This window comes from Nilaparvata lugens, chromosome 2 (assembly GCF_014356525.2).
Source record: "Nilaparvata lugens isolate BPH chromosome 2, ASM1435652v1, whole genome shotgun sequence".
Taxonomy (NCBI): Eukaryota; Metazoa; Arthropoda; class Insecta; order Hemiptera; family Delphacidae; genus Nilaparvata; species Nilaparvata lugens.
Genome location: NC_052505.1, coordinates 42515352 through 42534162, shown reverse-complemented (window position 1 = coordinate 42534162; position 18811 = coordinate 42515352). Strand labels below are relative to the sequence as shown.

The 18811-nt window shown below is 34.0% G+C and overlaps 1 protein-coding gene across 1 annotated transcript in view; it reads right to left on the bottom strand.

Annotated features, from left to right (window-relative positions):
• Positions 1-8658: 8658 nt before the first annotated feature.
• LOC111049267 (7-methylguanosine phosphate-specific 5'-nucleotidase) overlaps positions 8659-18811 on the bottom strand; it is a 28347-nt gene continuing 18194 nt past the window's right edge. Inside the window, exons 4-6 of the mRNA XM_039420085.1 lie at positions 15704-15947; positions 14174-14293; positions 8659-9903 (exon numbers count right to left, since the gene is read on the bottom strand). Coding sequence (XP_039276019.1) covers positions 9787-9903; positions 14174-14293; positions 15704-15947 — 481 coding nt within the window. The 3' untranslated portion in view covers positions 8659-9786. The remainder of the gene's footprint in view (positions 9904-14173; positions 14294-15703; positions 15948-18811) is intronic.

The following is an 18811-nucleotide window of genomic DNA, read 5'->3' as shown; positions in this document are numbered from 1 at the left end:
GGAATATGATTACTGTTAGCGCCAGTAAAACAAATTTAGACGAAAAAAATTTCATACAGAAAAAAAGCTGTTATAGTGAGGTCCACGTTTTAATGGCAGTGTTTGATTAGCAATGGTATTGCTATCCTTGTCTATAATCCAACAAAGCAGATAGCGCTATCTCTTCCTCGCTTTGCTCTGTTGCCAGATCGTCTTTTATCAATGTAGAATTGATAATTAATTAACAAAATATTTAATCTTAATTATGAAATTATTGAAAAATATGATTTCTTTTTTAATAAAATACAGTTGATTATTTTAAACGAAAATGAACCGTTAATATTACATTAATGAACTTCCATCTATAGAAGGCATTGACAAGACAGAGGATCAGCAACGTTTTTCTCCTATCTTTCTCCACTGCCATTATAACGTGGATCTCACTATAGATTTCTTGCTGGTCTTGATTTTGGTCAATCTTGTAGAGGAGCTGACTCAGGGTATTCGGACTGTGCCTTGCATCTGTATCAACTACTCTTGCTATGATAATAAAGAAAGGTTTTAAACAAACTCACAGTATCACCAATACAATACTAGAGAGAGGCAAGGGGAATTTTTGTGTTGTCTCACATAGGTTAAGGCTTTCTGAGAAGAAGCCGAGTTACATGGGAGACAAGCTCTTCAATCATCTACCATCTACAATCAAGGGTAGAAATCGCAGACATTTCAAAAGGGATGTCTTTTGTTTTTTGGTAAAAGGAGCATTCTATAGTGTTGACGAGTTTTTTGATAATAGAACCATACAATAATATAAAAAATCACTCATACTATACATGATTCAAGTAGTGGCCTACTGCCCTACTGTATAGCATATATGTTTTATGTTTTGATTTCATATTTTGACGATACACTATAGCCTATGATAAATTAACTTTTTGTACAACAATGTATAAAGAATTTGATTGATTTGAATGAGATTCTATTACAAAAATTGGTACAATCCAACAGAGCTAGAATCGAACCCAGCTTTGATGGTCAGCTGGCTTAAGGGCCCTACACACCTACGGATTTGGCCCTGTCAGATTTGGCTCTCGGATTTGGCTTTGGTCTTGGCTCGGCTAGGGAGAAATCCGTGAGTATGAAGGCGATTTTATTGCGAGCCGAGCCAGGCCAAATCCGTCCAGAGCTACTGACGCGGCTCGGATCGGGCGAAATCCGTGAGTGTGTAGGCTCTCCCGGCCGGGCGCGTGTAGCTACCAATAATCGAAATCGCCTAAAAATCGAAACTCTGTGAGCACTTGATGTTATTAATGAAGAATTCTATTTCTATGTAGAATTTGGTTGAATCAAGAGCAAGAAAGTACTAGTACTGTACAATAATGATACCAGCGTTTCCCCAAAATTTTTATTAGATGTAGAATAAACATATTTAAATTTTTTATTCAATAAAAATGAACTTATTTTTATATTATTTTTGTCTACTTGTGTGAAATTTTATTGAGGAAAATGAAATTGAATCACAATTTTTTGTCTCTATTTTTACAGGATAATCGAGTATGACAACCTTTTTCAATCAATGAATTGTCATAGTATTTTAAATTCTTTCAATTACTTTCAAGTGGCGTTGAAAGATCTGATAATGAAACTGCACTTCAGCGGACCTCAAAAAGCAAAAGCCTACTGAATTCACATCAGTCAGAGAGAGAGAGAGAGAGAGAGAGAGAGAGAGAGAGAGAGGAGAGAGAGAGAGAGAGAGTGAGTGAGAGAGAGAGAGAAAGAGAGTGTGTGTGTGTAGAGAGATTGATTGATTGAGTACTTTATTTATGTAGATTACAATATATACTGGCTTTTAAACTTATATACAATAGCTTACAATACAGCATAATTATAGATGAATTTACATAATAAAGACTAATAAAATGATTTTTGAACTGCATGTGATATGAAAAAAGCAATTGGTAATAGCTATAAATAATATTGTTATGCATCTACATAAATTGGCGGAGCTTTGGACATATCAATGTCCATTCTTTGGAAAGAATATTCAAAATATCCTTTTCACTAACTCTCTACCAGAGAGAGAGAGAGAGAGAGCGAGAGTGTGTGTGTAGAGAGACAGATAACATAACAATAAGGAGGAAATGGAAGTGAAAATGGTCAGAGTTGAATTCACATTCAGCTCTTTTCATATTCATAGTTGATTTTCTGATTTCATATTTGGATTCATCTTTTCAAAGTTTAAAATTAAAAAAAGTTTTTAAAATGTTCATGTCTAGACCTAAACTTTTAAATGTTCAAACACTTATAAAAACCTTTGCCTGTCCCTTTGTGGGCAAAAAATTATTATTATCTTATTAACCTAGTACGTTTTTACAAGGATAATAGAAACGGGTTAAAAACAGCCATAACTCCCTTGTTTTCGGGTATTTTCGAAAATGGGACTTACGCTTTAAAGAATTTGGGGTCGCTGAAATCAGATATGAAATCAAAATTCCTCTATCTCCGTTATTGGACGATTTAGATTTTGGTGGAGAGGATAGCGTTAAAAAGTAGGGCAGGCCGGGCTCGCGTTGCTTACTACTAAAAGTTAACTTATAAAGTTTAGTGTTTAAATAGGGGAACTATAATGTTTAGTGTAAATTATAGTGTTTAGTGATTTTGCTCCGAGTCGTTCAAGGACACAGGCCAAATCCGTAGGTGTTTAGGGCCCTTTAAACTCAACCACTCATAATGAATTCAACAACAATGAAATATTTGCAATCTTAAGATTACTTCCATAATAATAATTATCAACTCATTGAGTTTTCATCTACTTTCTAAATGTTTTAGCAATAAATTAAACTACTTTTTAAACTGATCTCTGAAAATCTGGAAATCACAAATATTATTCCATCGGCGGCCAATTAGAATAGATATTTGAACTTCTAAATATTTAAGTAAGCTACATTCATAACACAAACTTCGTAAATACAAAGTCACCAATTTTCAATACAAGCATTTTGACCATTCAATATTTTGAAAGTTATGTCAAATGTTATTTGAAATAGCCGGCCAGATAGCCGAGTTGACTGAGGCGTTGTACCCTTCAGACCAGGCGCGGATCCAGGACCGTGACCTGGGGGGGGGGGGTGATTTTGTGTTGGTGATGGAACCCTCCCCCGTTCGACACCCCCACCCGCAAAATTCTCAAGTTTTTAATTTAAAAACAGCATTTGAGAGCTTTATTTGTTGATTAAAATTAAATTTTTGAACTTGTTCATTAAAATGTCAAGGTCACTTATTTCTGCAACTACAGTATTTATGTCCAATCAATATATACATTGGCGCTTGCATTTTATATTGTAGTTCTGATTTTTAATATATTGTTTGGATACATAAGAGAAGGCCAGAACCAATTTTTTCACGAGAATTTACTTGTGCTACATGTATAGATGAGTGGCCCAAAAACCTCGTATTTTCGGTTCAGCTAGTTCTGCCCAATCCTGTAATCGAACTGAAATTTGCTCTGGCCTTTCCTTTTATTAAGATTATGGAATTCCTAATAAAATGAGATCATTTGAAACTATGTTATCTTCAATGAGTACTGAGTTACAATTTTTCAAAAATGAGTAAAATTTCAAATAAAAATCAAATTTGATGAATTTTAGTTCATCAACAATATTCTCCGATTGTTACCATTTAAATGTATAAGTCAAAATCCCTCTGTGCTCTACAATTTGAGACCAGGTAGAGCGCTCTTTTGCAAATAGATTTCCAGGTACACCTGACCACGGTATATAGAAGAAGTCGGTAGGTGTCACGCGCATGTTTTTGCTAAATTTCCGGTGTAGCTGACGTCATTTATATCCAATCATCTGTTTTTAACGAATAAGTTTCATAAATTGCCAATAGGTGTCGAAAACCTCGGTTGGTGGCCACTGCGCACACATTTCGTGGCCCCTACCGTTTTCATCTAAATACCGTGCGCCTGACTACAATTATTCTTGTATTTTGGAAAACACCCAAGTTTTAGCTTTAATCAGCATCAGCAATCAACGTTAGTAGACAGACTAACTGTCTACTAACTTTGATCAGCAATAACTCCATTGTCATCAAATTGAGATTTCGCACCATAATGTTTATTAGATTATTATGTTCATAATCATCATTTTTCATCATGTTCTATGAGAATCGCCCGTTAAGGTGCGTACCGCGAACATGAGCAATTCACTTTTAATCAGCAGACTATATCTGTATTTCCACAGAAACGGTAAGATACAGATATAGAAAGCTTGGCATCAGATGGTTAGAAGTGAATTGCTCATGTTCGCGGCGCGTAAATCTGTACGCACCTTAAGATGCACTCAATCCAGTGGACAGGCACGCAGGACAACTCAAGAATCCAAATTTTGAACAACCATAACTTTTGACACACTGATCAGATCATTCTTCTCGACTCGTCAAGGCAGTTCAAAATCATGCATCATGAGGGAAAATTTCTCTTCACAAATTTCAATTTACAAAAAAATTAACTACTTCCATATTCAAAGCGGCGTATCTTGTGAAATACTAGGGATCAAATTTCAAAATCTAGTAAGGATGTGGGATGGTATATTCTCTTTCCACTACAATGAATAATACTTTCGATTTCACTACCATTACAAAGTTACAGCCAATTTTTAAAATTGCGATTTTAGTTTTAATTTTATTCGCGATTTTTCTGTTAAAGATGTTTTTGAGATAATCTCTGAACATTACTATTATTATATTAAATATCAGGAGACCGAGCTTCGCTCTGGAGTGTAAAAGCATAGAACATTATTGTAACAAAATATTGAATTTATAGTTTATATTTATTCATTTATTTTCTCAGTCGTACAATTATTTTTACAGTTATATGAGGAGGCACAACAGACTTATGCCCAAAACTGTCCCTTTTCAAATTTACATCACAGTCCAAATCAAAATCTAGGTTAAGCTTCTATCACTCATCAAAATAACAGTTATTCATTCACACTTCAAAAAACAAACATCATCAATTACAAATAGATATACTATGAATTCCATTTAGAATGATATACTATGTTTGCTACAATATTTGTTAATATACTATTTACTATTCTACACTAACAGCAACTAGTTACTATTTTGGACTTTCTGAAGTGAACATGTTTTCTAAGAAAAAGAGAAATAAACAAAAATAAGTTCTTCTTGCAGTATCATTACTTTCCTTGCCCTATTACCCATAGGTAAGGAAGGTATTGCTTTCCAAAAAAAATTAAGGTACCCCAAATTCAAGTTTTCTATACGTTTCAAGGTCCCCTGAGTCCAAAAACCAAAAACATGATTTTTGGGTGTTGGTCTGTGTGTGTGTGTGTGTATGTCTGTGAACACAATAACTTCATTCCTAATTAACCGATTGACTTGCAATTTTAAACTTAAGGTCCTTATACCATGAGGATCCGACAACAAGAAATTCAAAAAAATTCAATTCAAGATGGCTGAAAAAATTGCGGATAATGACTAAAAAACCATGTTTTTCACGGTTTTCTCGAAAACGGCTCTAACGATTTTCTTCAAATTTATACCTTGGATAGCTATTTATAAGCCCTATCAACTGACATGAGTCTCATATCTGGGAAAATTCCAGGAGCTCGTAGTATTCTTAAGAAAAATGGATTTTGTTGAATTTCTATCAGAATTTTCTCAAAAATGACTAAACCGATTTTTTTCAAATTCATAATCTGTATAGTTATTTATCAGCTCTATCAACTGGCATGAGTCTTCTTCCTGGGAAACCAACAGGGGGACCACCCCATACTTGAGAAAATAATGTACTTTGTAACCTCCTTTCATGCATGAGGAAGGTATGTGGAGCAGTTTATTCAAAAGAACACAAGTCGAAATATTTTATCTGTAGAGCAGCTGTTTTGACGACTTTAGAAAAAAATCATCAAATTTCATAATAATTTATTACCTCAAAGAAAAATGTACTCTGAAAAAAATATACAATAACTTATTACGATCTTAGATTTAAATATGTAGCCGCCAATACTCATTATTACTTTCCTTGCCCTATTACCATAGGTAAGGAAAGTATTGCTTTCCAAAAAAAATTAAGGTACCCTAATTTCAAGTTTTCTATACGTTTCAAGGTCCCCTGAGTCCAAAGACATGATTTTTGGGTGTTGGTCTGTGTGTGTGTGTATGTCTGTGAACACGATAACTCCATTCCTAATTAACCGATTGACTTGAAATTTTAAACTTAAGGTCCTTATCCAATGAGGATCCGACAATAAGAAATTCAATTCAAGATGGCGGAAAAAATGGCGGATAATTACTAAAAAACCATGTTTTTCACGGTTTTCTCGAAAACGGCTCTAATGATTTTCTTCAAATTTATACCATGGATAGCTATTTAGAAGCCCTATCAACTGACATGAGTCTCATTTCTGGGAAAATTGCAGGAGCTCCGTAATATTCTTGTGCAAAATGGCGAATAATTACTAAAAAAACATGTTTTTCACGGTTTTCTCGAAAACGGCTCCAACGATTTTTTTCAAATTTATACCATGGATAGCTATTTATAAGCCCTATCAACTGACATGAGTATCATTTCTGGGAAAATTACAGGAGCTCCGTAATATTCTTGAGAAAAATGGCGGATATTCACTAAAAAACTATTTTTTCACGATTTTCTCAAAAATGACTCAACCGATTTTTTTCAAATTCATACCCTGAATAGTTATTTATCAGCTCTATCAACTGGCATGAGTCTCCTTCCTGGGAAACTAATGAGGGGTCTACCCCATCCTTGAGAAATGGACTTTGTAACCTCCTTCTCGTGTATGAGGTAGGTAGGTAGAGCAGTTTATAAAGAGAACACATAGTTGATGTATTTCATCTGTAGAACAGCTGTTTTGACGACTTTTAAAAAAATCATCGAATTTTACAATTTACACAAAGGAAAAAGTACTCTGAAAACAATTATATTGTATACACATATACAGTAGTCTGATCAAAGTTTCAAATATGTTGCCGCCAATCGTCATTATGCTATTCCCCTAAATTATTCTCGTTTAAGGATGAAGCTTGTAGTTCAATGAGCAAGGAAAGTTGTGTGAGTGTATCAGATTTTTTTCTCGTGAGATCAGCTGAGGAAAAACCCACACATGCACTCGCTCACTCTCTTCCTTTACGGTATCGACAGACGACAAAAATTCCAGCTGTTTTTTCCAAGGACGTATTTATCCTTTCAATGTCCTTCAGCGAGTTATCCCAAGGTTGAGACCTAGTGCAATCGAATTTTTATATCATAAACCTACTTTGTTCCAAATTTCGTGAGAATCGTTAGAGCCGTTTTGAGATCCGGTCACATACAGATATATAAACATCTAAACAGAATTTGCTCGTTTAATAGTGTAGGATAATGATAATATTATTATTATTTAACATATTTATCAATTATCAAAAAAATATTATTGAGGTTGAGTGGAATAAGGTAGAAGCCAATAATAGAACAGATGTTCTTTTTTGAATTTCTATCATATTATGATTTGGTGATTCGCCGTATGAAATCGTATGTCCCATGAATGGAATTTGAACATCAATTCTGAAAAATGTAGAAGGAAAATTGAAATCTGGGTTTCTAGGTGCACGAGATTGGTATTTTTAGAATCTATGTGCAAAATTTGGAGTTCTAAATCATTCCTGTTTTTCCGATATGCAATCCACAAGTTGACATGTTTTGATGCGAATAAACGAACAAACACAACCCTACTCTCTCTTATCATATAGATACATTTAAATGGTAACAATTGGAAGATATTATTGATAAAGAACTAAAATTCATCAAAATTGATTTTTACTTGAAACTTTACTCAATTCTGAAAAATTGTAACTCAGTACGGTACTAATTGAAGATGAACTTATTTTATTAGGAAATTCACGATCTAAAAAAAGACGAAGGAAATTTCTGTCCGATTACAGAATTTGGCGGAAATAGCTGAAAACTGGAAAATGAACCGAAAATACGAGGTGTTTAGGCCATCCTGTATCTAGCACAAGGAAATTTTGCATGAAAAAATTGGATCTGGAATTCTCTTTTGTACCCAAACAATATATTGAAAAATCAGAACTACAATATAAATTGCAAGCACCAATGTATATAATGACTGGACTGGTAGGCAGTTTTTTCAAACACCACTTGGAAAGTGGTGGGGGGGGGCGATCGCCCCGGCCGCCTCCCCCTCTGGATCCACGCCTGCTTCAGTCTGCTAGTGCTACCTGGCCGCGGGTTCGAATCGCATCGAATAATTCACCCTCGCACTTCCATTACCCACGCACAAACAAAAAAGCTCATGTTGGCATCATCCGCAATTAAAAAAAAGAAACTTTCAAGTATTGGACATATGTTAAATATAAGGCATAATAATTGTTGACTATCTTACATTTGATATTAAATATTTCTATTTAATTTCAGAATAAAGGTTTAGGAAGTTCGCATTTGCTGGATGATACTCAAATAAGTTTTCAACTTGATGTGTAATGACATGAATATATGACTCTTCCGACAACTGTTTAAATAGCACTTTCAACAATATTAATAGCGCTCACTGAGGTATCGGGGTCCACTTACTTTTATCAGTACAACTCGATTCAACTAACTACGTTTACCATGCCAATAAATATACAACCATGGAATACCAGGAATCATTCAATTTATTCTAAAATCATCATCCATGTCATCAACAAACTGTATATGTGTTACTTCAATATTATAACAGTTACTTTAGATAATTAAATCTTGACAAGTTAACAGTCTTATGATAATGGTAATGACAAACAAAACTTGATGATATCAATAAATAATCCAAAAAAGAGTCCCAATTGAAAATGTATTGGAAAACGTGTGTGATGTGGTAAAGGGAACTGTCGGTAAGTCATTTTTTATCCTTTGAATCCATTTCATTGAATGAATATAGAACTCACTAGTCAGTATCTTATTCTTTTAAAATTTATCTTTTTTCAAGTGTAGGTCTATTATAATTTTGGATTGTATTGATATTCACTTAATTCAACTTGAAATCTCTTTAAATAGTAGTAGTTCTTTGATATATAGGAATAATGAAAACATCGTGAAACGAGTTTATTATGAAGGCACAACATGAAATTGGATGGGGGTAAGTTCAAAAATAAATGAACTATAATTTGTGAGAACCAATAGGACATATCAAAGTCATATAAGTTCTTCTGAGTTTCATGAAATAATAAAAAGTCGAATAGATCTATCTTAGCCTACTATTACTATATCAAAAATGAAAACTATCTCTGATAAGATGCTGGTTGCTGTTTGGGCCAAATATCGAAAATTCAACAACGAATGTCCAGCAATTTCTAACATGTGGTTTATCATGATAAATATTTCATTAGTAAACAATATTAAAAGTGAGACTCAATTTCAAGTTTTATGAATCCTTAGCAGGATTAATGACTGAATGAAAGTGACTCTTCAAAATCTCCAAATGATACACGATTTAAAAGTATTGAAAACTCTAGACACCAGACCTGAGCCAGCCAGGTCACTTGATATTATAAATACTATTCTTATTATCCTTACACAGAAAACACGTTGGAAGTGCACTACTCTTTCAAAGAATAGTACTGTAACAAATTATAAAACAAATGTATTTGTAAATACTTTATATAAGTTTTTGGTCAAATCCAATAAGGCAGAAAGCCAAGACTATGGTATTACCCATGATTAAAGAAAGAAGATATAAGCCTACCAATTTGGTAGAAGATAAATTCGGAACTGATTCCAAAACTTCATGGTAGGGTTTGTTCCACAATGCTGTCAATTATGAACAATGGTAGATGCATCGTTTCATCTTCGAGTAGGACAATATCATACTTTGAAAGATATTGAGGAAGAAACAGACTCGGCTGAAAACAGAAAACAAGTTTTTCAAATCAAATTCAAATCTATTTTGGATAAAAACATATATTTACACTGGACTACAATCACAGTTAATTGAGTGGAATGATCATAAAACACTATAAACGTCTCAAACCTTATAATATTATTCATTATTGATTTTCTACATATTTTCATTAGTTAAGGAGGCTTTTAGTTAAGGCTATTGTAAAAAAACCTATAATCCTATCTCTTTTGCATGAGTAGCCTACTAAATTTAAGTTGTCATTTTCGACTTCCAGAAAATGGTACTGACATCGATGTTATATATTGGAACCGTTTGCAAAGCACAACTATGCGCAAAACACACGCATGCAGGAATCAGCTGTTTTGCGAACAGTTACCAGTTTAATAATGACTTTAATAATATTCTGTTCTTAAATTATTCAAATTTTGAATGAAAATAGCTTTTTCGCCACACTGCACAGAAAGCAGCTGTTTGCCAGTCCCTACGTAGATCTGAAAGACATTGTTTGCAGACGACTCTCGTCTGACGTCAGAACAGGTTTCTTTCCGGCCTAGGCCGGAAAGGGTACCCTTTCCAGCCGCTGACATGGAACTAAGAAAGGTGATCAAAAAACTTTTCATTATTTGTGTTCAATATTCAATAATTAAAACATTTATAATAATATCATCTTATTGTCATTTGAAAGAATAAAAAAGTATAAACTCAACCTCCCACATAATGAACATAATCTTTTAGGTTATTTAGACAAATAAGAATAAAAAATAAAAATACTTGCATAATTTCCTAATATTCAGATTACCTCAGATTTGCTAGAGCTATGACCTTCCACTTCTGCTTTCAGAAGTATATGCAATATATATATATATTGTTTATTTTTCTGTGTGGCGAAAAATAGCGTTCGCACCACGGGCAAAAATGTTTTTCCGGCTCTCAATCTTTTCTAGTCCTCGGCCTACGGCCTCGATTTCGAGCCGGAAAAGTCTAATTTTCGACCCCAGGTGCGAAATATACTATTTCGCCCCACTTGGATGTAATGAGTTGGTTTTCGTGCGTCATATGGAGGCCGAAAATGATTGTTTTCTGACCAGGCCGGTAAAAGTTTTACGGCCATAGGGCTGTAAAATAACCTTGAAGTCAGCTGATTCTGATTTGATGTGAACGTGTTTTACTAAATGGTTTATGAAACGGAATCAGTTTATGTTTCTAGAATTGAATAAGTATTCTGCAATAAGATACTATCATTTTATTTGGATGAATAAAATACAGATATATAAAATAAACTATTCAAATTCGATTTTCAGAGTAGGATAGAACTTCTAACTAAACTTCCGAAGTCAACGACAACAAGCATTGTTGACGTTGACATTCAGATTGACCAAATTTCAAGTGTGCTAAGGCACAGCTGATCAAAAAACTTTTCATTATTTGTGTTTATTATTCAAGAATCAAAACATTTATAATAATATCATCTTATTGTCATTTGGAAAAATAAAAAGTATAAACTCAACCTCTTTCATAATTGAACATAATCTTTGAGGTTATTTAGACAAATCAGAATAAAAATAAAAATACTTGGACAATTTCCTGATATTCAGATTACCTCAGATTTGCTAGAGCTATGACCTTCCTGTTTTGCTTTCGGAAGTGCCTAATAAACAATTATCAAAATCCCCACCCCTACCACTACCACCGTAAACAAAGCCGTAGTGCATTCGTGTGACGTCAGCACAGGTAGGGCTCCTACACCAATAAAAATTCGTTGATTTCAGCTGATCTATATCAGCTAGTGTTTTTATTGGTGTAGGAGCCCTACCTGTGCTGACGTCACACGAATGCACTACGGCTTTGTTGACGGAGGTAGTGCCCCTACCCCCTGTGCTAAAGGGGTGGGGGTGGTTTAAAGGTACCATTTTTTTGGTTTCTCGCATAAAACTCGAAAACTATGTATCCTAAGGACTTGGCTGTCATATAACAAATTGAAGCTTACATAATTTCCCACAATATTCATTCTACAACTTTTTTTATATCTCCACTAGTTTTCGAGATATCCGCTCTTGAAGGTGTGACATTTTTGGAAAAAACACGTTTGCCACCAATTTTTTTTTCTATTTTTGCTCTTATAACTTTTTAAAAATCGACGGAAAAAATCCATGCTGATTATGAGCTTATAAGGCATTAAATTCTCTTCAATTTTATGTATAATTTCATGCTTTTACGAATTTCCCTATACCTTTTGTAGCATCTTTAGTGTTGTGTGTGAAATCTCAATTTTCGCAACAATAGACTAATTGACAAAGGAATTTGGAGGGAATGTTTTAAACAAAATTTTGACTTTGCAGCTTTGTTGAGACTAGTTGGGAGGGGGTGAAATTTTCATTGCTGCAACAACTGATCGTTTGACCATGACACTTGAAGGGGGTGTCAGAGACACAATTTTTGACTTTGCAGCTTAATTTGGACTAGTTAGTAGGTGAACATAGCAAAAGTGCACATCCTTATCCCCTCTGTTGAAGGTGTGGAACCGCTGAGTTAACACTTGTTACAACAATGGAAATTTCACCCCCTACATTGAAGCTGCTATAAAAATGAGAGGAAAACTTGGAAGAATAGTGAAATAATACATCATTTTAAAGAGAATTCAATGCTCGACAAACCTACGATAAGAATAAGTTTTTATGGTGCATTGTTGGTGAGGTATAAGCCCTGAAAGAGTAAAACATTGGATAAAAACCTGTTATTTTGAAAATTACACACCTTCAAGAGCGAATATCTCGGGAACTGTTGGGAATATCACAAACTTCCACTCAACAAAAGTGTAGAGAATTTATCAAGCTTCATTTTTGAATAGTTATTTCAGTCGGTTGAACGCATTGTTCTCAAGATATGAGCGTGGAAGCAAAACGCTTAAAAATGCAACTTTTAAACCACCCTCATCCCCTTAGCACATGAATTGGGAAAGGGGACTTTTGATACGTTCTCCTCCCAACAAAGTAGTCTCAACAAAGCTGCAAAGTCAAAATTTTTGTTTAAAAGATTCCCTCCAAATTCCTTTGTCAATTGGTCTATTGTTGCGAAAATTGAGATTTCACACTCAACACTAAAGATGCTACAAAAGATGTAGGGAAATTCGTAAAAGCGTGAAATTATGCATAGAATTGAAGAGAATCTAATGCCTTATAAGCTCATAATCAGCATGGATTTTTTCCGTCGATTTTTAAAAAGTTATACGAGCAAAAATAGAAAAGATTGGTGGCAAACGTGTTTTTTCCAAAAATGTCACACCTTCAAGAGCGGATATCTCGAAAACTAATGGAGGTATAAAAAAAGTTGTAGAATGAATATTGTGGGAAATTATGTAAGCTTCAATTTGTTATATGACAGTCAAGTCCTTAGGATACATAGTTTTTGAGTTTTATGCGAGAAACCAAAAAAATGGTACCTTTAAACCACCCCCACCCCTTTAGCACAGTGGGTAGGGGTGGGGACTTTTGATATGTTTACCTCCTAACTACCCTAAACAGAACTGCGGGGTCAAAAATTGTCTTCCCAACTTTTCCCCCTACCCTTTTTTGAGCATTCATTGCCTGGACCAGGGCTCTCCAACCTGCGGCCCGCGGGCCACATCCGGCCCGCGGATAGATTTTGTCCGGCCCGCCGAGAGTTATTGCAACAGATTACTAAAAATATATATTTATATACATTTTTGACAACAACTGTGAGTTCAGTACTCTTCTCTTACTAGCCACTCCATTTCTTAATAAGTGTAAAATTAGCTGTTAACAAGCAGCGATCAATCATTGCGAGATATTAGCAAATGGTCTGCACGGACTGTAGGCTACATATGTCCTTGTGTATGTGCACGCGAACGTGTCCCCCTGAATGTAACCAAAAGAGAATGTAGACCAAAATAGCCTCCCTAGGCGCGTATTATCAAGTTGTCTTATTACTATTTTGTTTAAATTGCTAAATTCATGCATTGTCGAGTTTTCTTATGACCTTTTCACACTTAATAAATTGGACTTTGGACTAAAATGAAATGAATTGATTTGTTCCTTCCTGTGATTTAATTAAACCTACTTAAAACTCCTCATATTATTTTAATGGAAATAAAATAATTTTACACTCCCCAGATCCCCCGTCGTGTGTGTCCCCACAAGTCAAAATTCCACGTACATCCTTGTTATTGGCACTCTAAGCCTCCCAAGAATTAACAATGTGGCCCTTGGATAAAAAAGGTTGGAGACCCCTGGCCTGGACTATAAGGTACTTACATCTTTAGAAGAGAGAAATCCTATTTTCAATATGACACCAGGATTTTCAATTCCCTCAGCCATGTCGGCGTCTCCAAGAGAATCGCCCATCAGAATCACATTTTTCCTGAACATCACATCCTAAAATCACATGAAAGAATCGCTTCTTAATTTGACGAAGTTAAAATTTTTTTAAAGTAATGTAAACTCAACAATGAGGTGAACACAACATAAACAAAATTTCACAAAAAAAAAGAAAATAATCAGAAATATTCAAAATGCTATAGGAATATAAAACTGATTATCCTTTAATACATGGAAAATAATTGGGATTATTCCCAATAATGGCTTTATTGGATTAAAATAGGCCTAATATATCATTTGACTTTTTATAAGACAGGAAATTTCTTGGTTAACATAAAGTAGATTATTACAAAGGATGTCTTTTTGATTATTATTCAAATGAACTGTGAACTTGAAAACTCAATCACTCGACAAGAAATCAACGCAATAACCAAAATGTAACGAAAACATCAATTTTAAAATTGTGGCTCTACTCAGCTCCAGAATTTTCCTTACAGGTTATCCAATGCTATCCCAATCATATCCAGTAGATTCCATATGCATTGAACAGTTACTATTGAAGATCATTTCCAGTGAGTAGGATACAGTATTTTGATAAGCTTTTCCAAGGTTTTAATTAAAAGAAGACAATTTTATAAATTGTAAGACTTTATGTTGAAACCGGAAAACGTAATTTTATTGTCATTAAACAACATCAATTGCAATGGGCGTTGTCAAAAATATATATCCATTCTTCAAATATACAACATATACAATAATAATAAAAATCAGGCAAATTAGGTTAATTAATACATGTAAAACAGTTGATATCAGTTGGCTAAAAACATGTTTGAGTATGTGGCTTTCTAAAATTGATTATTCTTGGTTTTGGATTTCATTTGGAGCTTTTTTTATTACAGATAATCTGGTGGTTGGTTTTTCAGCTACCTACCAATCACTCTTAAAATCGTTTCCCTGTAGAATTCGTTTGGAAGTTTTAGTAATGACAGTTTATTAAACAAAAAAACAACCTTGAAAGAGATTGCTCTTGTGGGTTTTTGACAACCTTACTTGAGGAATGACAAGATCAGACCTGTTTCTTGTGTTATATGATTGGTTAATGATTTTAAAACTGTTGAATTACTATTGATTTAAATTGAGTCATTGTAGATGTATGTTGGGCTAAATTTGGATGTATGCTGAATTTCGGTCTCATAAGTCATGAATGATTCCACATGGTTTACATTAATAGTTAAAAATTCTGACATTATGATTACAACTGCTAGGAGGATCTAAGAAGTCTACTGTGATGATAATAATCAGAGGTAGGTGAGCAGGTAGGTTTGATTGTAGCAAAACTTCAAAACAAAGACAATATTTGAAATGATTCAACTCCCATGAAAGAGATACAAGTTCACTTTCATCAAAATCTCAAGTACAATACGAGAGCCAAATATGAAGAGAGAATACGATTAGATTATTATTTACCTTGAAGTATGCTGTCCCTTTAATAGCATGCTCATTTTTATTAAATATATGTATCATAGGCCCCTTGAATCCCGTCACAACATCACCATCAAATTCGATAAAGTTTGACACTATATGAACATTTGAATAGTCAAATGAATGCAGTTTGACTGCACATTGAATAACATCTCCAATTCCAGCTGAGAATATCAACGTGGGAACATTGGCTTCGTTCAAAACCTTCAGCATGCGATCACACTCGTCCCTGAAAAATGACAATAGTTTTGATAATATTTTGCTAGAAAATAAGGTTTTAGGGCAGACTAGCATTTGAATTTACATTTGAGCTACTCAATTGAATGTCACATGAATATTGCTTCAAGTATAAAATTTATTCGTTAAGTAAATAATGATGGAAATTACTGAGATATTGCAATTATTCAAATGCTGAAGAATTAATAATTATTATTGAACGAAAATCCAAATTAAATGCTGTAATTCACCCCGGAGACTTCTGCTACTGCAAATATTGACAACAGGGTAAACAGCTAGATGGAAATTCGATGAGCGCTATTATTCAAAAATTATTTGTCAATATTGCAGTAGCAGAAGTCTCCGGGGTGAATTACACCATTTAATTTGGATTTCCGTTTAATAATAATTATTAATTCATTAGCATTTGAATAATTGCAATATCTCTAATTTTCATCTGTAGACTGGCTAGCCGCTATTGCTTCGTATAAAATGAGCGCTGTTATCCAGAAATTGTCAGTTTGATGTAAGGGTAAGCATTCTTGACCGGCAATTGGGAGGTACTGGGTTCGATTCCCGGGCTGACAAATAATTTTTGAATAATAGTGCTCATCGAATTTCCATCTAGCTGTTTACCCTGTTGTCAATATTTGCAGTAGCAGAAGTCTCCGGGGTGAATTACAGCATTTAATTTGGATTCTCGTTCAATAATAATTAAACTCCTGGCATGGTCAGGAATAGCTCAGATAAGGCCCATTTGTTCAAAATAAGTTTAAATCTGAGTCAAGACAAGAATAATCCTAATAATTCAATTTCATTTCCACAAAAAAAAAACAAATACGACACAAGACAAAAAAATTTTTATTGGTCGTTAGTGAAAAATATAATCAATTTCCCTACAAAAATGTTATACCGAACGTACGTTGAAAATAAGTTTCCAATCGATAAAAAAAGTGATGTTTCACTTTTGCAATACAATAAGATAGGATTATAAAGGTTGTTTGGAATCTTAATGGCGGTTTTATACCACGTGATCGAGCTAGCCAATCAGAAGCGTGACAGTCAATGAACAAACTGTCTTCATAATAGTAACTGTGATCACAGTTATACTGTATAGGGTGTTCTGAAAAATGGTGCCCATAAGTCTGGGCATGATAACCGAGGAGAAAGATGCAAAATAAAACTATAATAGACAAATGCAACCTTTAAAAATAATCCTTCATTACATACAAAACGCATGAAAAATAGACAAAATCTGTTAAGCTCTCTTTTCATGCGTTTTGTATGTAATTAAGGATTATTTTTTCAAGGTTGCAAATGTCTATTATAGTTTTATTTTACATCTTTCTCTTGGAAATTTCTACAAGTTCTGTAGAAAAATATTTTGTGTTTATTGTACATTTAACATAGTAAATCTGCTTCAAACCTTAAGCCGCCTACACACTTCCAGACCAGACCACAAACAGTCTGAGTCTTAGTGTTTGGTCTGGTTTGGAAGTGTGTTAGGGCTGTCTTCAGACGGCAGACGGTCTCCAGTAGCTCATCGGAAACATAATTTGCGTAAAAATGAAGATAGAGAAATTGTGATTTCGGATTCAGCGCCCTCAAATTAAAAAATGCTTTGCGAGTACTCAAAAATAATCAAAATTGAGGATTTTTTTCGATTGCATATAATCATTAAATCACTATAAGTTTAGCAGATTTCTTGTTTCACTACAAGTTATAGAAGTAATCAATATTAGCCTATGCCTTTACAATTTATCACTTTTTTCATCATTTTTTATTATTACCGGCAAGGCACCCGTGCTTCGCTATGGGAATTGAAAGGTAGATTATTTTTGAGAGATATTTATAATCCAAATTCAATCAAATCGTTTTAATTGTGTCTTGTGTCTCAGATTCACCATGCAATCAAAAGTTGCTTGATGAATAGAACTGGATCAATTATACAGTTTCGTCACTGTTATAGAACTTTGTATCCGGAAAGGTGCTTTCCCTACATGGAAATTTTAACATACAGTATGTACATGGGAGATGGAAAGAAGAATGTACATACTATAGGAGCCGAACTACACCTAGCTATAGGCCTATTCCAAGTTACATTCAAATACATTTTTATAATACTTAGTTACCCAGAAATTTTATTTTAGATGAAAGAAGGATTCTCTCATTGATTCTCGAGGTAATTAGTCTGGATTAGGAGTTAACAGACTCATGTACGGTGAAACAATCAATTTTTGGGGATAGTTGATTCATGGGAAAAGCGCCTTACTTCTATAAAAGATAGAAGATAGTAGAAAAGATATTATCTATAGTATAGATAGTATAAAGACATTATTTGGGGAAGCAACAAAAGCTATTTGGTCGTTTTAATCAACCCTTTTGTTTTCCCAAGTAAATTTTGACCGAATTTCCTCATTCTTTACACACAGATCCTGCAACGGACACTTCTGAAGTTTTAAAAAATCCTCCATGAATATCATAATGAATAATCCAAATTTCATCGAAATTGTTGAAGCATTTTCCGAGATCCGTCGAATATACAAACACAAGTAGTATTGATAGAATCGGATCAATTGATAAAAGCAACTCCCGTCATAAAATTTTGTTTCATGAAACATTGAGAATTAAAATAAAAATTATCTATACCCTCAAGAATGGCTCCGATTGAAGCAGCAGTGCATAATCAAGTTTTTGCTCAATAAATGTATTTTAAGTTCTTTAGCTTCTATCCAATGAAGTGACAGAACTCAAATCTTGTTTAGAAACCATCGCCAACTTAGACCAACCTGACAATTAATCAATTTAGTTGCCAAATTCAACCGTAAGAACTGTTACGAAAAGGTACTCTCTCTAGATTATAGTTCTACTAACATA